At 38.8% G+C, this 23,800-nt stretch overlaps 1 protein-coding gene across 2 annotated transcripts; it reads left to right on the top strand.

Annotated features, from left to right (window-relative positions):
• The first annotated feature begins 1,661 nt into the window (after nucleotides 1–1,661).
• fam204a (family with sequence similarity 204 member A) lies at nucleotides 1,662–23,557 on the top strand. 2 transcript variants are annotated; one of them, XM_038737567.1, is made up of 7 exons: nucleotides 1,662–2,023; nucleotides 2,268–2,361; nucleotides 2,650–2,680; nucleotides 3,354–3,456; nucleotides 5,024–5,113; nucleotides 20,938–21,047; nucleotides 21,252–23,557. In XM_038737567.1, exons 1-7 carry the CDS (start codon nucleotides 1,802–1,804, stop codon nucleotides 21,301–21,303), a joined length of 702 nt encoding a protein of 233 aa, XP_038593495.1. In that variant the 5' UTR covers nucleotides 1,662–1,801; the 3' UTR covers nucleotides 21,304–23,557. The 2 variants fall into 2 exon arrangements, with proteins under 2 accessions (XP_038593495.1, XP_038593494.1); XM_038737566.1 differs by having other exon boundaries at nucleotides 3,351–3,456.
• The last annotated feature ends 243 nt before the right edge of the window (nucleotides 23,558–23,800 follow it).

Raw genomic sequence — 23,800 nt, 5'->3', positions numbered from 1 at the left:
ACGGCCCAGAGCGAGCTGACAGGCAGGTTAGAGACTTTATCCTGTCACTTTCTCTCTTTACAAAGAGAGGTGTTGCAGCATGAGAGTCCTACCTGAAGAGAGGCTGTGAAGTTTTCATGTTACACATACAACATTATTTATCAAATTGGGTGGGACTTGATGAGTTAGCACCAGGATTCACTTGTCCGGTTTTCAAAATAAGGTGTCTATACAGTATGGACATATAAGATTAATTGGATTATATTCACAGAAAGTATAAAACATATTACAGGTGTACATTAAAAATAAATGGACACATTTTAATTGTAATTTACTTTACCGGACCCTCTTGGCCCTCTGACCCACCCACCATAGTCTCTTCAAATCCTGTTGGAAACACTGAGTAAAAAGCACATTTTGTCCATTTCATTTATGCAATGGTAAAAAAAAAAAAATAAAGGAAAAATAAAGGAAAAATGTGTTAAATGTGAAAAATGGTTTTGGCCTTGGCCAAGAATTTTCATTTCGGTGTATCCCTAGTTTAACTGTAGATTATATTTTTAATTAATCAATTAATCATTTAGTCTATAAAATGTGAAAAAATAGTTAAATATCAAAAGTTCCCAGAGAACAAAATGAGGTCTACAAATATCTTGCCTGACCAACAGTCCAAAACCCAAAGATAATTAATTCTGTTTATTTTTTCCATTTGCTTGAGAAGCTGGAAGAATGTTGTCAATTGTTGTCAATTAATTTTCTGTTCTGGATTAATTGTGTAAATGGGCACTTGTTTCAGCGCTTTCTGCTTCAAATCTAAATTTTGCCAATTTTAAACTGTATTTTATTCAGGCAAAGTTTATGTATGGTTGCTTAACATTTGAGAAGGTTGGCCACTTTTGTTAAATGAAAAGAATAGCAAATCATCAAAAACAGACAAAGTTCAATCAATCAGTTATCACTACCAGACAGTCCTATACAACACTGCTGGTTTACCTAAAATACTTTTCCTTCCAGATACTTCGTTTCTTTTTTCCCTTACAGTGTCTAGCCTAACCTGATCCTGGCTATTGACCTATTTATAGGCTATACATTGGTGTTATAGGTCTCGCTCTTTATTCTACATTCATATGCCACACAAATTACAGGCTTTAATTTATGTAGATTATTGGCTTTGCAATAAGATGCAACCAAAAGAAAGCCTAGTGTGAATGAGTGTGAAAGAGCAATTTAAGGGTAGATGTGCCTGTGCCTGTGCCAGGGGCTATACAAGATTTGCATGCTAATCATTCTAATAATAATGTAATGCCCAAAGCACTTTGAGCAAATTGCTAACCATTGGTCATAGAAGGAAGCTTATCTCACCAAGAACATGACACAAATATAGGTTAACATTTGAATGATTCTTGGTAATTCACGGACCTGTCAGTAGCCTGTTTCACCTCAATTAGAAATGCTCAACAACCGCCTGCTCTTGACTTTACTTCACTGCTCAGACTTGCTTGGACTGCTATAACTCTTTAAATATGCGGTTCCATATGTCTAGTCAATACAAACGACAAGTTAAATCAACAAAAACCACAAAACCATTAAACTCTGAACTGTTAAATGCTGTTCTTACCACAACCCCCCCCAGCCAATAAGAGCATTTGTGCCGTCCTTAGCTATCAGCCAATCGCTGCGTTCCTACTTGAAACGTCACAATGTTTACCCGGAAATGAGAGCTAGCCCCAACAACTGCTCAGATTTTATAATTTACCTATTTCTGACGGTTTTTAGTCTAGTGAAAAGATAAATTATCGTATAATCTGACTGCTGACACGGAATGTACAGCGGACTCCTGCCCGAAGGTTTAACGGAAGACGACCTCAGTCCAGATGACGAGGAGGATGAGCAGGAGAAGTGTGAGACCTCCGCTGAAAAGTTGAGCTCTGCCGGGGAAAACACGGGCTCACTTGTGGAGGCACAGTCGGTTCACGCTGCCAGCGATGCAGACATTGAGTCCCCGTCATACAGTATGCCTGGTATATCCCAGGAAATGTGGCAAGTAAGTCGATTTGGTATGCCGTGAGCTAAGCTTAGCAGTAGCATTCACTCTGAAATACAAGCTAAGTTAGCTGTAGTGTACCTGTGAGGGTAGCGATTTACAATTTATTGAAATTCAGAACAAACTGTGCTTAATTAAATGTTTTTAAGCCCTGACGGACTGTGTGTCTGTGTCATATCATGATGTGTATTCAAGGGTTGTGGTGCTCTTGTGAATTCTGTCTGTGTGTGTGTGTGTGTTTAAGAAATTCCAGGATCTACGGAAGAAAAGTGACGAAATTAAGACAATGAAGGTCCCCAGAAGAAGAAAAAGAAGACGACACAAGAAAGTTGGAAGTGGTAATACAATCAAAATGTAATGTTGATGTAGAGCCAAAATGTCTGCTTCTGTTAGTGTGTATTTTGCCTTGTTCAGTGGGCTTCAAGTCAGTATGTAATCAAAAGGAGCACAATAAAAAATAAAAATTACAAACCTCACACTTACCCGTATTAGAACTTTAGATGACCCTCTTAATATATAATACAGCACCATATTGGCACCAGTTAAACTTAATGACTTCTGGGTAGCTAATGCTAATTTGTGTCATACTACAAACCTTCAACTGTGTCTCTTGTGTCATTCAACAGGAACAGAAAGTCAGGAACCTACAGAGAAAAGGTACCACATTATAATGTCCAGCCAAAGAAATGAGTTTATACCCCAAACGATTCATGTAATTATTCCCATGCAGCTGTGGCAAATGTGGCAAATGTGTAGCCAACAGGCTGGACTGCCAAAATAAAAAGCTGCAGCCAACACCGAAATCTCAGATATCGGACCTTCACACCAATTTTCAGCAACACTTATCACATAATGATAACATTTTACATACAAAAAATACATTGGACTAGTTACAAGCATGCAAGCTGATCCTTATAGCATATTGACAGACAGAATTCAGTGGCTGCCTGTAAGGTAGAAAAAACATATACTGTGCTTGGCAGTATATGAAACAGGGATCCTTTATAGTTAGGAATTATTTGCTAAATCATCTACAGTATATGTCGTCAAGTTCTGAACATCAACCAGTGTAGCAACATAGCTGTATTGTGTTGAGGGAAGTCTGATGAGGTAAAATGTGCAAACATTATACCTTTTTACCAGCGCTAATGACATTACCATGCTGTGTGACACTCATCTAGACATAATATAGATCTGATCAGATCGGATCACAGATCAGCATAGTGATTGAAATAGAGTCCAGTTGTTGGATGGACACAGTGATAGCTTGCCTTGTCACAGTGCTGGTCTACATGTAATGAACATTCACACACATTTTCTCTGTCAGCAGAGAGCGTCAGGAGGAGCGGGAGAAGCACTGGGATGAGCTTAAGCAGTATTTTGGTGTAAATGATCGATTTCACCCCCCTGCATGTTCCAAACCCCCTCCGAAGGTAACAAAGACTCCTGCCTTCCAACTTATCTGCTGAGGTTTAATACTGTGTCAGTCGTAGCTGTTAGTAACACCTTCCCTTCCTTTGTGTTTCAGAGGCACTCTATCCTCTCATTGTTTTATGTGATATGACATTAGGATTAGAAGAATCCTTATGGTAACTCGACCTGACACTGAGATGAATATGAAGGATTATGTCTGGCTACATTTAGTGATAAGATTAGGATGAATCTCCTTTCTTGTGCGGTTGAGATTAAAGTCAGATGTAGGTTTTTCCTCTGCAAGAAATCTAATGAAAATCCAAATTTTGCTTGACAAAAGCAGAGAGGGTTAGCGTACCTGATACAGCCTCGGTGATTGCAGCTAGAACATTTAAATTAATGTTTAGATAATAAATGGGCATGAACCACTGCTGTCATAATTGAAGAAATGTAACTTTCTTTCTTTCGGATGCATTTCTGTAATTACAGATGAATGAACATTTTATGCAAAGGCTTGTAAAGTGCCAATGAAGCAAAATATTTGCAAGCCTGATGAACATTATAGCTGACCCAGTGAATAGGAACTATTCTCATTTCAATTTGAAATCCTTATTATGATTATTTTGGAGTATTTTGTGCTTAATTTATCTCAGAGCAGCATAAAATTGAGTTTTTGCAGATTTTAGCCTCATTTCGAATAAGTCAACTATGAGTATAAAAGAAATGATTAACAAGCTGAATGAAACAGAACTTGTCACATCAACATAATGAGGGACTCCTTCATCCCTTTAATGCAGTTCCCTGTAATTAATATATCTTTTTTTTTATTTCTTAAGTCTTTCACACAGTCATAGCAGCCAGATGTGAGTCATTCATCTGCTAACACAATTTCTTCAGCGACCCTAAAAACACATTTCATGGCACATGGCATGATGGTCTGTCAGTTTTGTTTGTGTGATACAACAGACGATAATTGAGGTCACAAGTCAGGTTGTATCAGTGTCAACTTCAGTTTATAATGTAGAAACTAAGCAAATTCAAGACCAAGCAAGTCGAGTCACGGAGAAAATTGTTTGACTAATTCTGTGTTTTCAAGGCTGATGGGATTGTCCCTTTACTTTTACAATTGAGTGAAAACAATACATCAGAAGAGGCACATTAATAATTACAGCCTCTTTTCAGTGCATTTTTTAGCATGATGAAATTTTGGGGGGATGAAGAAATCTGCTGCTCCGCTTCCTCAGATAGGCTCATCACAGCAGAACTGCCTTGCCATCAGTAACCGGGGGCTTGTCTGCACCCCTCTCTGCTTAGGCCTGTAATGGAAATGTGTAATTAAAGAGTCACATTTATGTTTGGTAATCTCCTGTAGCATTTCTAAGATTTCCCACTAATATCCAATCAAAAAGGGTTTCATTTGTGAAGGGAAATCTACATATTTGTAGTAATGGCAATCATATTAAAAATAAGGCCCTGGGGACTTTTGAAGTTACTCTTTGATTTTTTTTTTTTTCTCTCTACCCCTATTTCAAAAAAAAAGAAAAAAAAAAAAAATCTGATTTTTTTTTTTCTTCCTCTCTTCTCCAGTCCGGCCTAGAAAAGAGCATAGAGAGGGCCATAGCTGAAGGGGACATTGCAAAGGCGGAGGAATTGAGCGACAGACTCGCCACTCGAGAGGTACGTTGTGCTGATAAGAGATCTTTGGGGTGCTCCTGCTGTGACAAATCAGGCTAATGGATCCGTGGCCATTTCTGCTGCAAAGACATAGAGGAACAAAAACACACGCAGACACCCACCATTCAGTCCTGCAGCCCTTTTCCATTGAGTTAATGGAAAGCCCTCCCCTTAGTTTTGAAGTGCTGCAGTGTCTAAAGGACTTTTGGCTCTGCTTTTTAATGAAGGGTGCATTGCTTTCAAGCCAACTGTTAAATCATTCTCCAGGTAAGAGTTTCATACCTTTGAAGTGTACATGTCCCTAAATGCGGTGCCTGAAGTTTTGTAACTAGCCGCCTTGGCAGGCATCAAGGATCAAGTGGTTTGAAACTAATTTAGCATAACATGTAGCCCACACACACTTATAATTGTGGTTAAAAAGACATACAGCTTCCATGTTACTTCTCCACTGGGGGAATGGCTCTACTCTGAGCATCAAAGTTAAACTTCTTTGTTTCACGATGCATGTTGCTTACAGCATCCCATAAGCTTTTTCATCTTGTAACAGGAGCAACACAAACATGTAAAACACTGTGGGCTCATATTTCATTTCAGTCTGGGATTGCTATAGAGTTGCAAAGTAGGCAGGGCTGCTGGGTCAGGAAGTATTTTTCCCCAGTATGAATTGCCATTTTACGTTTTTCTTCTAATAATATCACCAATGTTTCTCGACATAGAAACACGGGATTCTCCTGTATAACGTACTAATCCTATACTGTAGGTTTATGTTATGGTCGCCAGTTTTAATTCTTCAGACTTAATTTCCAAGAAATCCTGTTTTGTCTGTTAGTTTAGCATGGCGGGCAGCTTTAAATACTACAATACCCATAAGCCTCTGTTGCCAATGCTATGGATGAAGAGTGATTAAAGAAGGGAGTTGTTGCAAATTCAAAATGTTTTGTTGTTGTCAACAAAACACAGTACTGTAGTTGCTTAATAAAATAATCTATAATTGTATTGATTTAAAGGAATAGTTTACATTATATGGATCAAAAAGCTTGAGGCAGAATTATTCCCATACAAATGCTAGTTAAATAAATTTGCTTATCATAATGAAGTACTCCGCTTAAAGTACGGAATATTTAATGAATCTTTGTTTTCAAACTCTGCTACCAGTTTGGCATTGAAAGCCTACAGTTTATTTTCAGGCCTGTTTAAACTTTGGAAATGCACTGAAACCACTGCCAAGCTGTGGCTTAGTAGCCTGTTTGCACTTCTGACATTACTGTATTTGTAAACAGCACAATCCTATTTTAGGCAATAGCCTAGTTATAACTTTAACTACAGTAAGCTATATTTTATATTGCATATTAGTACTGCATAGTGTATTTGAATTATACACAGGACAGTTATTTCATTTGTACAGTAATTTTAAAAGCTGCACTGTATTTTGAAACAGTCAATGAAATTCAGTAAACGTGAAGCTGTCTGTTTCAATACTTAATATTTATGTAATAAATATAAAAATGTCTTTGAATTAGATGGTAACCTGCATGAGAAATAAAGAAAAAAAAATAGTTATAACAATTATCTCCTATAGTGATCAGTTTGACCAAGACAGACGTGATCTCATTAAGAGGTTTCCACTGTATTATAAAACTGTCTTAACAGTTTGTCAACAGGTATGTCTGAAATATGCTGATCCTGCATAGTGCCTAGCTCTCTTTCACTGTATAGCCTGAAAAGACAAATGCCTTTTAGAACATATATGCCTCTTGTGTGTCATGCCATTTGCCTGCTTCTTTCCCATTGTTTCAGGAGAGGCCAGGAGAAGCATGCCACTACTTTTTTAGTTTTCATATTCTTTACCTCCTGAAGTCTAGAGCTAGAGCCAGCAACCAGTTAGCTTAGCACAAAGGCTGGAAACAGGAGTAAGTAGCTAGGCTGGCTCAGTAACTTTCTGGAGTTTCCACTGGTTGCCTGGCAGCTACTCTCAGCCATGTAACATAAGTGCTGTGATTAGATGTTTCTCCATGAAATATACTGTAGGAGTCGTGTTCAGCTTCTCATCTCATGTTTTTATGTCCAGGTGCTTGTACCTTTTGACTACTTATCAAAGAAGAGAGAGTTTTTGACTTTTGTACTGATGATAAACGAGGTGGGTTACATGCCCATCCCAGCCGTAAAAGTGCTCCAACAGTCAGTCACGTAATATTTTCAATGGAATGAATGAATGGGCTATTTACCTGGAACCAGGGTGCCCAAAATAGCTTCTTCCACACTGTTTTTGTCTGTTGTACTGATGATTAAACCAGGCGGATACAGCACTGCCACAGTGAATCCTAAACCGTAGGAAACATCACTTGACCTCTAGACTAGATGTGTCAACCCAAACGATGACATTCAGCAGGAAATGATGCCACAAACTGTAAACAGGAATTCAGAATATGTGCTTGCATGAGATTTTATTCCTGTAAAGTATATCCTTTTCCTGGAAAAGCTTACTCTCTTGAATGATTAAGTAGACTCCAAAAACAAGGATCTGTGTTTAAAAAAAAAAAGAAGGAAAAAAGCAGTTGTACTATTCATTGAAATGGCATTACATGCGTGGCCCTGGTAACTCCAGTGTATAATAGACATTAGTGTGTGGCATCAGAGCCCTTTCATATTCCCATCTTAACTGCTAGCAGAGTGGTCAAATATGGGGGACTTAAATGAAAGCTCTTGTGAGTGGCACCTGCACTGTGCTTTCAGAAAGCCTCTTAGAGCGCCGGTGGATTGGTTTTTAGACTGAGCTGAGGTTCTCGCTTCCCTGGCACCTGCGTCGCGTCTTGCCAGAACCGTGATGGGCCGTGACAGCAGTCTGGCAGCCACAGCTCATTGTTTAGCAGTGATAACTTCATTTCACGAGAGTCAATTGACCATTTTGAAATCCCCAAAACCCCGGTGATGTAAAGTTCTTTATCGTTCACTTTTGAATACAAAGAAAGACCGTGCTGAACATATGGAAATTATTAAGAGAAGGGGCAGCTAAAAGCCAAAAAGTTTGAAGGATTCTGAATCAGTTAGAGAGGATTATATTATATCTTGAACGATGCAGCCTGTAATGCAGATAGCATTAAGACCAACATGTTTGTTTACAGCACTCCTGTTCACTTTTGACAGCAGCAGTGTGACAAACATTTAGAGGATCAATAATCCCCACTGTGGCCAGAATCAATTTCAAGGTTATAATTGAGTGGCTCATTTGGCACGGAATGGCTTAGATGTTTAATTTGTTTACGGTCATAACACCAAGACATGATTGTGGCAGGCTTTTCACTGGAAGAATAGGAACAGGTTTTCTTCGCAAAAAAATGCAAAAGCATTCTGACAGCTGTGAGGAAGTAAAGAGGCCTGTTTGTCCCTCTAGGCATTGTTTTGTAAAGAAAACGCTAGTACATTTTGGATGACAATGTTTCAGTGTATTTTCATCCTCAATCTAACGGTTTCCCACTTATCTCCTCAAAGCAAAGGGAAATGGAAGGAAGATAGAGAGCTTGCTGTCAGAATCCCCCCTTTTATGAGACGTAAATGTTTGTTTCTGCTGTTTTGAGCTCCCACAAATCAATTAATGATTTCCATTTGCTCTACTTTCTTCTTTTAATCTGAACATTAAAACAATTTGGGAAAAACCTGTTTTGAAGGCTCTTTACAAATTCAGAGATGTGCGTTCTTTCATCTGTCAAACTTCTGAGCCACGCTGCTTGGAAATTGCAGGTTGAGGTTTTGTATTCTTATTACAGTTTTTAAATATTTCCCAAGGCTGTAAGTCTTTGTTTTAGATGAATTCATGAAGACGTTCTCTGTTTTTAAGTGAAAGTATTAACGCCCACGAAGATGGCACAATGAAATCACAGTCCCTTTTAGGTAACAAAATATTGTTTATGTCTACATTGCTTAGACAAAGCTCCCTAATGTATTCCTTTAAACTGTGCAGATAGGGTTTCTTTTCTCATAAAAATGTCTGTTGATACTTCTCAGCACGTTTAGATTTCTTTCCACAAGTCTTTAGAAGACACAAAATGATGTTACAAGCTTCTCGCTTCTAAAGTCGTCCTAGTAGTTCAGTAGATTAAAAGGTGCAAGTCCTCCAATTAAGAAGACTGGGTCTCCATCCTTTGATTACTGCACACTATTTTACTCCGCTGCAAGTTGCATATGGGCTAATTAATTCAGTAATTAGCATAACATAGAGTGACTGACACATACTGTATAGTCTAAATGGCTTACAGCCTGTCAGGAGCCTTGATAGCATCCAGTAGCTCATATTTGACAGATTGAATATGCAGCTGTTCCTGGTAAATGAGCCGGTGCAAAAAGCTGATAACTCATCAGTATTACAAAGCACGGTGGGGCTTCCTATGTCATCGAAAGTGCAGTGTGAACTAATGTATTGTATCAAACAGATAGCCTCGTCCCAGGCCATGTAGGCATTTATACACATGATCTGCTGTAGAATACTGAACCCCATTGTAGGGATGCACTGAAATGAAAATTGTTGGCCGAAGCCGAATATGATGAAAAAATTTGCCAAACACCGAAGAAGTACATTCACTTTTCTTTTTTTTTTTACCATTGCATAAATTAAATAGTCAAAATGTGCTTTTTACTCAGTGTTTCCCACAGGATTAGGAGAGACGATGAAGGGTGGGTCCGAGGCCCAAGAGGGTCCAGTAAAGTAAATTACGTGTGTCCATTTACTTTTAATGGACACATGTAAAATGTTTTATACTTTCTGTGAATATAATCCAATTAATCTTATTTCCATACTGTATAGACACCTTATTTTGAAAACCGGACTAAAACCGGACATGTGTATCCTTTGCGTTAAATTCATCAAGTCCGACCCAATTTGATAAATAATGTTGTATGTGGTGCTCGTATTGTGTAACATGAAGACTTCACAGCCTCTCTTCAGGTAGGACTCTCATGCTGCAACACTTGTCTTTGTAAAGAGAGAAACTGACAGGAAAGTCGCTAACCTGCCTTCTCTGAAACGAGTGACAAACACTAAGAAGGCAGCCACAGATGGTGTGGAAGTGCTAGGAGACAATTCAGCAGAACAGTGTCTGCAAACACTTTAAAATGCTTCCACACAGCCGACATGTCAACGTAATCGTTCAGTAAAATTTATTTGGTCTTTTGACTTATTTTATTTTTTGCTATTTTCAGCTGATTCATTTCAGTGGCCGAACATTCGGTGCATCCCTACCCCATTGCCAATCTTGCTAACGTCACATTTTGAACTCCATCCATCGTCAACCGCTTATCCTGCGTACAGGGTCGTGGGGGGCTGGAGCCAATCCCAGCTTACATTGGGCGTAAGGCGGGGTACACCCTAGACGGTCGCCAGTCCATCGCAGGGCCACACATAGACCAACAACCAGTCACACTCAAACCTAAGGACAATTTCGGAGACACCAATTAACCTAGCCTGCATGTCTTTGGATGGTGGGAGAAAGAGAACATGCAAACTCCAAACAGAAAGGCCGGGGAAACCGGGGTTTGAATAGTGCTAACCACTGTACCACCGCACTGCCCTTATTGAGTCATATAAGGTCGAAGGTTGAACCATATAATTTTCTCAACCTGGATTGGTATTTCCAATAAAATCTAGCACTGAACATATGATCTGAGAGGGAATTTTGTATTGGTGTCTGTCAGGACTGTACCCTAAAGATGACTGCTACTGTTCAATACTTTTCTTTGTTACACTAATCCACCTTCTCATTGTAGTATTTCATACATCATCATCCTCACAACAAATAATTACTTCCTCGCTCTTTTTTCCCCATTCCCCAAACAAAGCCACTGAGGTCTTTTGAAATAGTCAGGAGCTGTACTTTATATATTGTAAGTGGGTATATTTCACCACAAAAGACACGCCATGTTAGAGCTTACAGTTTCCCCATAGCACTCATCACAGCTATTAAGAGTGGCATTACCACTTCAAAACAGAAACTCTCTCAGGCTGTCACAATAGGGGGTGTCAAGTCCATTTCTTGATATCCAGGAGCTAATGAATATGAAAAGTAAAAAGTAGTTGCATGGCTGCTGGCTTCTCCTGAACCAACGGGAAAGAAGCAGACCTGCAAATGTCAACAAACACAAAGAAGCATATATTTCCTAAAATGCAGTTTTTCTTTTCAGTCTATACAGTATATATAAGAGCTAGGCACTATGGAGGATTGATACTATGAGAACCACTTTCTTATCTAGTTGGAGCTCTAAACGCTACATAAGTGTCAACCATGGTAGTGCAATCCTTCCTACAGCAGACTCAAGTCAGTTGGAAATGGACCTTTTATTCAAATTATTAAATCAAGCGATGATCAAAAGCATTAAGTTTACTGCACTAAGTTCATTGTTGTATTCACAGAACTGTTCATTCAGTCCTTGATCCACTGGCTACACTTCTATCCAATATGTCACTGGCTGTAATCTGGTTCAGGTCTGTTTACACTGACCTTTAATATCCAGCCCAGTAGTTTTGACAGGTGTTAGGAATGAAACAGTTTACCTCTTCTTGTACTGCGCTTTTGGACCCCATAATGTTGGTGCCCCTTCCATCATGCATGCAGGTAAGAGTTTGCATACATGGTTGAAAACCAAAAGTGAATGGGATCAAATTTTGCAATGCCACAGCTACAGTAAATTAAACAAAATCAAACACACTGGTCACTTTTCTAAAAGGGTAGAATCTCTTTCTAACCCACTTATTACATTCACATGCAACAAAACCACATTATTTGAATAACTGAATTAAGACACCATTCTCTTTATATGTAATTGTTGGGATGCTTTCATTTAATAAAAAAGATAAAAGAACACCGTGAATACAACACCCACTTCTGTCCAAAGTGTTGTTAAAATGCAGCATTTTGCTCGATATTGCTTGAATTGACACAGAGGGCCCGATTTACTAACTCAATAAAGGGTGCTAAATTGCGTGTGCATTCTAAAATATTGGTGTTTTAATGGTTTCCACCATGGAGAGTTGGGAGGGAAAACAGCCACTGCGTAAAAACCTTGGTTTGTTTCATTCAGTGCGTTAGTATGTGGAAATGGTATGTACCTGCCCATCCTGCCTGAGTTTGCACCAAGTACTTGGGACAGCACACGTGAAAAACTTTTGGGAAACCCCAGCAGAAACAGCTACAGTATGCTGCAATGACCCAGACGTGACGAAATGCCAGCAGATCGTGCTTCATCCAGCCAGAGGGAACAATCACAGACCGTCTCCGTGATCTCCTGTCCCTGGTTCTGTACACCCCAACGCCCCATTCCCTCTCCGATACCTACAATGGGTTGTGTCGCTATTACGACCGGCGCGCTGTGAACAGTTGGTGATCGTTCCCTCTGGCTGGATGAATTTTACGCATGATCCATGCACTACTGCAGCTGGGGGCTCTCTGCAGCGCCACGCAACTGTCTAAATTCTTCCATCTCACGGAGAAAAGAAGTCAGGTCGAAACAAAACACTTTATTGGCGTGAATGTTAATGCAACAGTATTGCCAAAGCTAAAGGAAAATCCAAAATAAAATTCAATTCTGATAGTTCATCGAGTAAATAAAATAAAATAATTTTATTTCTATATATTGGATATAGAATAATATTATCTGATATTGTTCATTTCTCTACGTTTTCTTTCATTATGGTTGTGTCTCCTCCTCACAACAATAACAGCAGCCATTTCTGCGCAACACTTGGAGGTTTGCACCTTCCTTTCAAACGTATTAAATACAGATGCTGTTACACTCACATGAAATTGCGTTTAGGCTTGGTAGATCACGTGTAGTAAATAAATGTTTTTGCATGTTACCCTCCCACTACTTAACACAATAAAATTGAAACGCCCCAAATTGCATAATTATTAAGGCAAAAGTACTAAATGAACAACAGGTGCTATCTTGCACTTTTGAAAGACGTCATTCTGCGTGCACACCGTTAGTAGATCAGCTTACGTGTTAATTTGCTGGTGATATCAAGTTTGCACACGTTTTTACTCACGCAAACCTTTAGTAAATCTGACCTATATTGTATAAATGTCCAAACCTGTTTAAGATGTCTGGCTTACACTTCAGCACAGCAACATCTTACATGGGTTTTATGTCTCACAATCTCAGCAAACTCAAAACAAAAAAACAACAACTTTGAAGTCTTCCCCATGTCAGTCATCATTTCTGAGAAACTCAGTGTTGACTGTCAGATTGTAAAAGGCAGGAAGACGTTTTAATTCTTTTTGTCTCTTTTGTTTCGGTCAATTTTGCAGAAAGAAATAATAAATAGTATATTTCAGTATAGAACAATACTGCATTAATGTTGAATTGTGTATACTGTTACTGGTCTTTTACTGTCTGTGTTTTGTTGGATTGTTGACTAATTGCCTGGCTGAACAAAATGTTTGTGACTCTAATCTATCCCTGTACTCTGGATGGCCATTGGCTGGTTGACCTCTCTTTAGACCCTGTTTTGAGCGTGATTAACCTGTCTAAATTGTTTACAAAGTGTATCCTCCTAATAGTTGGATCACATACAATCATTAACCATATGAATATGTATAAACTAGAGCCATTTATGGTTTCTTTAATGTTTGAACCTGCAGATGATTCTAATATCCCTCATTATGTTGCAGCTCGTATTTCAATAGAAGCAGCAGCTGAAAGGAAAAGCCCCGCTGTCCTTGAAATCTACCCTTTGGAAAGCCTCACTTAAATGCTGTGAAACAAAGGTGGCGAAGCATTTTGTCGAAGGAGACATGGTGGCTTAGTTGAAACAAAGAGCTGAACTAAGAGTGTTTCATGATATTCATGTTATTTAACACCTTTTTTCTTCCCACCACCTTCTCCCTGCCATGCCCCATGTTTGTAATCAAAAAATTAATGAGCGGCGCTTTTGTGGGAAGCGGGCTTTATCAGATTCTGACTGTCCCCGCCCCATATCAGAGTAGGAGGCTGACTCCGTCTCCCCTGCTAGCCCCCCCAGGCCACCTCGCAGAGAGTTTAGGGAAACTCTCCTCTTTGTTCATTTTTCCTTCAGCATAGGCAATTTATCACTGAATGAACTTTTATTGTATCTCTGGATGACTCACATTAAATTTTCGCCCATTAATTTTGAAATGGATTTTGAAATGGGTACTAAGCTTTTATCAAATGCCTGGGAATCTCATTTGGATTATTGTATTTCATTAATTACTTGATAGACAAAGCATACTTTTCAATGTAGATTTGTGTGCTGTTTAATTAATTAGCATGTTTTCTCTTTTAATTAAAGCCATTTTTTTAAATTAAAGCCCACAGCAAAACACATATATAATTTGTTTGTAATTAGGCCTTAATTGGTGGTAGTGGAAGCTTAGCACCCTCTGTTTCCTTTTTTCATGATTGCCATTTTATTGCCAGTCACTCATTAATTAAACTGTTTTTTCTAATTAGCTTATAAAACTGTTGATGGCATATTATTGTAAGTGTGAGTTCAAAGCTTACTAATAAGCCTACCCTACTCAGAAGAGGCAAGATAATGAAATGTGCACAAAGAAAGCGAACTTTCAGAGATTTTTATATATATATATATATATATATATATATATATAATTTTTTATTTTTTGGTCTATTCCCTAAAGATGACATGCCATGTGTATCTAGCATCAGAAAATGGAGGCATGGCTGTTCTACTGTGGCTTCCCTGGAGTGGCTTTCTTTTTGCATGCCATGTAATTCTGTTTGTCAAAGAGGAGGCAAGATTGCAAAACGCTCTTATGAAGCTGCCCCATGAAAGACTGATAAACTTTTGAGAGAAACAGTGTGGGAATATATGGGCGAGGGGGTGCATGCTGTGATATTTGGACTTTGTATTTGCCATATTGTAATTGTTTTTGCTTTCGCTATATTTTCATTATATTGTTTAACAGTGTTTTTTCTTTTACTGAATTTAGTAGTGAAGCAGTCATTGTTGTTTTGTCATTCAGAGAAATCTAAGTTAAAAACAAACTCCTAAGCAAAACTGCAACATTTAGTTGGGCTACTTAAGTACGCTTTTGAAGAACTTTATGTTAGTGTGCCTGCTGTCTTAATCTTATTATTTGACATCTTCTGTACAGACATTCTTATGGAAAAACTCACCAGGACACAAAAAGTACATGAAAATGTACGTTTGAGTTGGAATGGTGAGCTATGACTTTTGTAGTGATTTGACTAATTACAAAGAAGCACAAAAAAAAAACCACTCCACATTTGCACATCCTCCCATCCACACCTTTGTGGACCCACTTTACTTCATCATACTTTCACGTAGAAAAATAATTCTAACTTTTTCAATATGACCGATACATTTTGAGCTATGACTGTATTTTAAAATTTTTGGCACATACGCTGTTGTCTGCCTGCGGATACATGTGGCGCATTTGTATCTCACCTCACTGGGCCCCCTGGCCCTGAGGGGCTGCATTTACCAGCAGTCGCTGAGCAAAAATGGACAAAGCTTACTGTGATTGGCTAATTAGACTGCTTAACTCTCAGTCTAATATCCGTGCTGGTTCCTCCCAAATTGTCTGTTTGTACCAAGCAGCAGCTTTAAGGTAGCTCAGGTGCTACTGATGATCTTAACATTGCCTTGATTCCTGTTATGACAATGCTCAACCATTGTGTTCTCTCTCATTGTGGCTATGAGCTATGATACAGCTACTGCCATTAATACTTCTATTGGTGATATTAGCACTCATACCACTGCCTGAAGTAGTAGCAGGTCTATCACTGCCACAAATACTATCACCAATAAGTCCTTCTTGTACTCCTGGATGAATGCTACTATCACATCCAGCGTCTGGCACCCAATGCACATCCACTTGGCCCAAATCAGAAAAAGGGTTACTAGGATACATACCAAGCAGCAGGCACACTCAAAAATTCTCAGAAATGTTCTAATTGATTCTTTTATTTCATGCAACTTTATACTTTATCCGCTACAATTCAGAAATATTGTGCTTTATTCTCCACTACATTCATTTACTTTACAGGTTTTACATGAAAAACAAATAAGGATCTTACAAAATATGATGCATTATTATATATTAAATTACCCAGTAGTATGTAAAATCAGAGCAGAAAATGAATCAGTACCTATTTTGATAATTGATTAATCGTTTATTTTTCATGCCAAAATCGCCAAACATTTCATGGTTCTAGCTTTTTAAATGTGAGCGTTTTCTCCTTTTCTACTGTAAACTCAGTCATGTTGGAGTTTGGACTACTGGTTGGACAAAACAATTTAAAGACATCACTTTTTGCTTTGGGGTATTGAAATGGGCATTTCTGACAGTTTATTGACATTTACAGACCAAACAAACAATCAAGAAAACAGTCAGTACATTAATTTGTCATTTTAAAAAAATCGTTAGTTTCGACCCTGTATAAAAAAGTAAAAAATCGACTCGACCAACTACAACAGTAAAATGCTGCTTAGAAATTTATGCATCAGGAAGAATTATCTAATGATAAAATATATAATAGTAAGTAAGTAGTAACATTTTTAAGCATCTGGTACTTTTGATTCTTTAACTATATTTTTCTAATATTACTTATGTACATTTAGTTAAGTAACATTTTCAATGAGTGCTTTTACAGTGTGGTTTTGCTGCCTTGAGTAAAGAATCTTGATATTTCCTCCACCACTGCGATTAGCAACAATGTTGATAATTGAATAATAGATTAAGATTAACCCTGCAAGGCTATATGTTCACACCAAGTGATGTTGTAGCACTCCTATCTGTTGTCTTGTGCATTTCTGGTTGATTTGCATCCTTTGTTTTTACTCCGGTCTATTACTTTTTAGATCTCAAAATGGACCAACTGAAACATTGTATTCCTTCCTTTTTAAAGCGATATGGGTGGTATTGAATGACCTCTTGATCTTCTGACCTTCCCAATGTTGCTGCATCACCAAGGCTTTGCAGCCAGAAACACATTTTTCTTCCCCCCTCCGCCTCAGTTCTATGAAATTATGCTGAAATAACACACGAGCTGCCTAATCTGATATTCATTCCTTTCTTATATAGCCCTGCTTCCCAAAGTTGACTAAGGCCACATTATTTAGGCATTAAGGTAGTGTGATAAGGGAATTAGGCTGGTCATTAATCGTTTACACGTCAAATGCAGCAGAGCAGCTCGGGGAGGTGATTTAGTGAGGCAAAGCCATATAGCCCTTGTTAATCCACCTCTCACACGTTTTAATTGGAAGAGGCTTCCTGGATAGGAAATTTATGAATGGGTTTAAGGCCATTTCTTCCTTAAAGCCATCATTTATTTCTTATTGTTAATATGAGCTTTAACACTTTATCCACATGGAGATGTATTTTTCTCATCTTTCATTCAGCTATTGTCTTTCTGCACTTGCTGTTTAATTGCCACAGTGTTATTGTGAACCCTGCACTGCTCATAAAGACTTCCTAATGCTTCTTTCATTTATCAAACACCACAGAAATGATGCAATGGAACAGACGAACAAATGAAAATAGTGTGAAACTGTTATTAAGATAGACTTGGTTTAGCAATGCAGTTTTTGGAGGTGGGGGTGGGGGGATTTGGATTGAGACCCCATGTTTGGATCGCCACTTGAATCTCCATGACGACCCAAACATGAATGAACAGAAAACGGTGCTATTGACTTAACCCTCCTTGTGGCCTTAAGCTGCTGCTGCTGCTGCAGTGCCAGCATTGTGCATGCTGATTTTTTTTTTGCCCTCAGATCTTCCAAAGGTCAAAGTATTAATCCTCTGAATAAACCTTGTTTTTAACAGAGCTGTGCCCAGGCCACACAAGAGAGAGACACAAGGCACGGAAACATGGCTGTGATGGACACTTAATTGTATATTAATATGTGATGGAGTGGGAAGAATTGGCTTTTAGGAGCCACATAAACAAAGAATGCAGGAGGTTTCCTGTCTCCCGCTTTTATATCAGCTTTGTACTTTCATTCTTATTTTTTCACCAGCCTCTGATGTGAAAGGATTTGGCACTAATATGCACGCAAGGGGAGGGGTGGGGGAAAAATCCTGAAAAGTGGATCAAAAAAGTAAATGAAAAATAATGTCATATTACTGAAAATATGAGAGGCTAATTTGTGCCGACTTTTTGCTAATTTTGTTCTCGCCACAGAAAGAGGAGCCGTCACCTGCTCGGCGCCACAGCGCTGACAGTGCCAGTGATCCATGAAATAAGCTGCCGCTGGCTTTGTTCAGATAAGAATGAACAAATCTGCACAATGTACTGCTCTCGGAATCTCATTTTCATACTTGCATGCAGGCTAAAAGAAATAAGCTGTTTGCAGGCTTGATTAATCAGACATTTGAGCGTTTTTTTTTTTTTTGTCTCTTTGATCTGTTCTGTCTCCTAGGTAACTTGGTTGACATTAATGTTGAGCCCCAGTAAAGACAATCAGGGATTGTAAACTAAACTGATAGAAAAAAGGGAAAAAACGACCTTAATGCTTTAAATATAGTAAACGCTATGTTGTGAATTGAAATGAGGTGCATGGAAGTGGGTTTTAATTTTGCTTTTGGAATGCTTGGGAAGGCGTGTTTTTCAAGACCTTTTGCATTTCAAATGCAACCCCACAGGAGAGCAGGTTAATGTGGGTAATCCTGGTGTAGAAAAAAAGAAAAATCTCTGTCTGTAAATCTCCAAATGAAACCATTTAGCATCATGCAGTTTCATTTGATTTGCTTGCAGAATGCAAACGCAGGGAGCAGGAGCTGTTCTCAGATTTGTCAACAATTTAATAAATGTCTGGTTTATAATCTCTGCGTGCATCGTGCACACTCAAAAGCTTTTAGTACCCACACCACTCCAACAAGGAGCAGGGGAAACCCTGGTGTGGTTTTATCTGCTCGCAGATCTACTACAAATGTAAGAGCAATCACCCGTTATAACTCTCTTTAAGAGGAGAAAACATGATTTGAGGAATTTAAAACCTATAAAATGGCAAAGAACTGGAGAACTGTCATAGTATGTACGCTTCAGGCTGTGCAGACGCTTTCACAAATCTTCCAGTGACTGTATAGATGAATGCCTTGAGGGCCCAGCCGGAGCCCAGTACTTGCAGCCAGCCGAAGCCCTTATCTTAAATCCAAGCAAAGTACCATTAATCTTTTTGAAAGACCTTTATGGCTTTTAATGTATCCCAAATTAGAACATTTTACACCCTTGGTTCCTGAAATATGGTGATAAAAAGCCTTTAGAGTTTAATTTTTCCTGCCTGCTCGCTCTGACCTGCTTAATCCTAGCATGCATTAGGAGATATTTTAGTTTCAGTCTTTCTAATAAAGTTTATCCCACTTAATTATAATTGAAACATTTTTTTCCAGCAGGTCTTTTTTTTTCTCCAAGTGGCGCAGTGGTGGCACATTTCTTCATTACCTTAAGACTTTCCTTTCCCCCCTGATTGTACTCTGAATATTACAGAGAATTACCCAAAGGTTTGGTGAAATTGTTCCAAGTTGTTTATCAAAGTTTGCCTTTGCTTGAATAATAAACCTATCTCAGGAGTGACAGAGGAGGCAGGATTTTTCTCTTTGTTTCCTGTGCTTCTGTGTGACTGGGGTTATTGGGATTATTCTGCTTCACAATACATACGTCTTCCCTGGGATTTGAATGTTTGCTTCTTGCAGTCACGGTCATTCTCTTCACTTCTGATTTTAGACTGCCTGCAGTACTCCAAACAGAAAAGTCTCTTGTACACTGGCGATGAGTGGAAAATGCCATTGCAACGTTTTTTTTTAAGTGGAGGGAAAACAGCAAAAATGCTGAACATTGTTTATTTATTCAGTTATTTCATTTGCACATTAAACAAGAAAAAAAATAAGTAATCAAAGAAAAAACAATGTGCAGGAGGACCAGGAGCTTTAAATATGACTTCCTCTTAAACACCTCAAACAAAAGGCACAATAGATTAGAATAATAAAACAATGCTCCTGTAATTTATAGGGCTATACGCCCCCCACACAAAACACACACTCAGATATGCGCTCACACACATTCCCCAGTAACATTTGTGAGCACTGTTATTTATACTGTATCTCTTTGCCTTTATTTTTTTACTGGCTATTGTTGCCTTAGAGATATTTCCAACATGTTGGGTGTGCAGATTGTAAAGAGCTTGTAGGGTTGAACACAAGAAGCGCTTCAGAAATCCTCAAACTCAACTACTGATTGTTTTCATTATTGATTAATATGCCAACTGTTTTCCCCAATTAATCGTTGACATTTTCCCAGAGCCCAAGGGGAAGTCTTCAAATTGCTTGTTTTGACTGACCAACTGTCCAAAACCCAAGGATATTCAATTTACGATCAAAGAAGAACCAGCAAATATTCATATTTGTGAAGATGGGCACTTTTCTTGACTTAATGACTTCAACGCAAAATGAATCAACAGTTTTGGTCAATAAGCTAAGCGAGTAATCGTTTCAGCTTTCATCCCTGCTTCAGAAACCGGAAACCTAATAGTGACATAGGAACACTTCAGTAGTGTTTGTACTGAACACAAACCTCCAGATGTCTTAAGGAGATGAATTGATCATCATTGCGATCACCAGTCCTAATGTCTTGAAAGATTTGTTGAATTCTAGGATAGTAGGACAGCATTCATGTGTTGTTCAGCTCAATAGCGGTTTTGCTGTGTTGTGGAGGAGGCAGCACAGGGAAGCAGAGACACTGACGAGAAGCCACCCTGACACATCAGTCAGAAAGCTTTTTCTTGCCACAGTCTGATTTCCATTCTCTAATGGCCCTCTCCTCTGTCTGCCTCTACATAGCTGGCTGTGAATATTGCTCAAGCCGCTGATTGCCGTGACTTTGTGCAACGCAAACAGGAAGAGGAAGCTTTGAGGGCAGCTCAGAAAAGGACGAAGGAAATAGCCTGGGGGTACGACGTCTCTCTCTTTCCTCATGTTTCTGTTTGCCGTCATATCTGCTATGTGTGACACTCTGGGCTCAAGTACAGTTAAGATAGAGCCACTGAAACCTGCATTAGCCGCACTTTGAGTGATTACTCACGCAGGGATTGAAGTTGACAGCTAAAATGTATTCTTAAAGGGTTCAGTAATACGATGTTTTTTCTGTGTTTCAGGTTTGAGGCGAAAAAACGATGGGAAACCAAAAGCAATATGGGCTTCATGTGACAAACGCAGAGGAAAAGGAGAAAGACTCTGATTTTATTTAAAGTTAATTTGATAAAAGTAGTGTTTTTTATGGCAGACTGATCCTGTTTCTTTTCATTCACTTTGTATATTTTGAAGACTTCACAACAGCAGAGTTTAAGGGGGGGAAGTCACACAGTTGGCTGTGAAAAAAACCAATCCAGAGAGTACAAGAGAGAGAAAAAATTATGGAGCATTGACGTTAATTCCTAAGGCGCCCACTGGTGTCTGCATTGTGTTATTTTTCATTACATTTCAGAGATTTGAGCGTTCTGGCCTCCCCCCCCTCTTTCAAATTAAATCTGGTGTACATTACTGGATGATGCGTTTATTTATTGCAGTAAAGTGGGTTAATCATGAAGGCGCTCCTTTATTCTTCCTAAGAAGAGAAAGGAAAGATTAGGGCCCTAATGCAATGTACAGGATAATGTGCGATAGGATTTGGGAGTATAAAATGAAATTTGGCTGCTGTAAACAGTGAGCAGTTGTAAACTGGAAGTTGAGTGAATGTTTTGGGGAGGGAAGGGGGGACTTGAAACAGAGGCTTTGCTGTTGGCCCTCACCCATGCTGGGAGACATGCTATTGTATGTCAGCCCGAACAAGAGGCACGCGCTGTTTCTCGAAGCCTACACTCGCTGCTCATTGTGTGATGAGCTCTCCTCAGCATCTGTAAACTCGTCTAAAACCACCGATTTCCGCACGCTGTTACTTTGATCTTTTTTGATCTGCAGTGTTTGCCTCCGCAGCTACTCACACGTCTGAAATGCTCATTCAGATTCCACGAAGTGTTAATTGCAAACAGCATGCAGAAAAGCACAAGAATGGTAATTACTTTTATTCATAATGCTCGCTTATATATTTTTATTCCACCATAGAATCATACATGAATGCTTTCGCTTCAAGGTAATGAGAATTAAAATGAATCCACCTAAGTTGTTTGCATTGCACATATTTGGGCACTTTGTCCCCTGGTGAGGAGCAGTATTCTCCCAGCATTGCTGTGTAGGCTGAATCAGCACGAGGAAAAATTAACTAAACATCAGAAATAAAAGTTTGCAGCCAATTATCATACAAAACACGTGAGCTGAAGGAACCTAGATATGAGTACAAAAACACGTGCTGAATTTTTCAAAATCAAGCTCAGTTTGTATCATTTTACATTCAAGTGACTCACATGTCTGTGTGGCTGAGAAGCTGTTAGTTGGTGAGAATTGGTGCTAATTAAACTATTAATTATCTCTGTAATGAGACGCGAGTTTAAACTGTGTTAAGCGCATCAAAGTACAACATGGGATTTCTTCACTTTGATGAAAATATATCTTGACTGAGGACTGAGGAAACATCAGAGATGCTTTATTAACAGGACAAAAATTACGGATTTTAGGGCCTTTGAAAGTTTTGGATAACTCCAGCAAGAACAACGTACAGGTTTAATAGCTCGTTTTATTTACAGAGAATTTCTGGATGCATGTGTGTGTTGCATATTTTATAAACATTGCAGAACTCAGAAATAAGAACTCTGTAAGAAGGTTGTCCTCAATATTACATTTATCATCTCAATTGAAGAACATACAAGAAAATTTAAAAACAAAAGGCAAAAAGCCATCTGTAAATATGTTTTCCAAGTATTGTAAAAGCCATGTAAGCATTTTTTTTAAAGCTAGTACAGTAGTTGTCAGTGAAAATGGCCAGCGCTGATCTAGGAACAGCGCAGCGCCATATCAATAGCATCTCACTTTATTAATCTCTTGGAACACAGGATAATGCCTTGAGCAGAGATGATTCTCCTTTTAAGCTGGAAAATCCACTTCCCCCCCTCTCGTCATTTTGAGGAGCTGTTTTCAATAGTCTGTTACTGGAGGCCAATCTTAGCCCCTGACCTAGGCTGATTTGTTGTGAAACACGGAGACAAATTCCTTGGGCACATGTCGAACCACTTCTAGGAAAAGTGTTTTGCTGGGGTGAAGAAAAAACAACAACAATCCCATTAAATGGTTGGAAACCTGCTGTTGTATGAAAGGGAACATGTGTTGCTGGTAACAAGACATCAGCACTATCACTTGCTGCTATCGCCGGCTCGAAGAGGATTAACTCAGAGGAGCGATCTCCGAGATGCAGCTGATAAAGGCGAGCAATGTTCCAAACACCTGACACCTAACGCAAAGTGTACATCAGACATGGTAATGGTGCTTTGTTTGTGTATTGTTCAACCTCTTTGATAAAAGGTTTATTGCAGCGTTGCTCTCATTGAATTTTCCCTGTGTAAACAAAAGTTTCAAGCAATATTAAATATATAAATGTTTTACCTTCATAAGGGTACCGAAGATATTTAAGAGGACGGTGTCATTTTCACGGAGGAAATTTCACTTGTTCCCATTGAAAAACGATGGTACGGTGGCCTTGAAGGGTAAAACAAAACAGTGTTAGGTGAAGCACATTAACAAAATAGAAAATACATTTTATTACAGACATTTATGA

The sequence above is a fragment of the Micropterus salmoides genome, unplaced genomic scaffold, assembly GCF_014851395.1.
Source record: "Micropterus salmoides isolate LMB-PRFRI ecotype aquatic unplaced genomic scaffold, ASM1485139v1 Ms_hic_scaffold_22, whole genome shotgun sequence".
Classification (NCBI taxonomy): Eukaryota; Metazoa; Chordata; class Actinopteri; order Centrarchiformes; family Centrarchidae; genus Micropterus; species Micropterus salmoides.
This window is presented reverse-complemented; position numbering and strand designations above follow the sequence as displayed.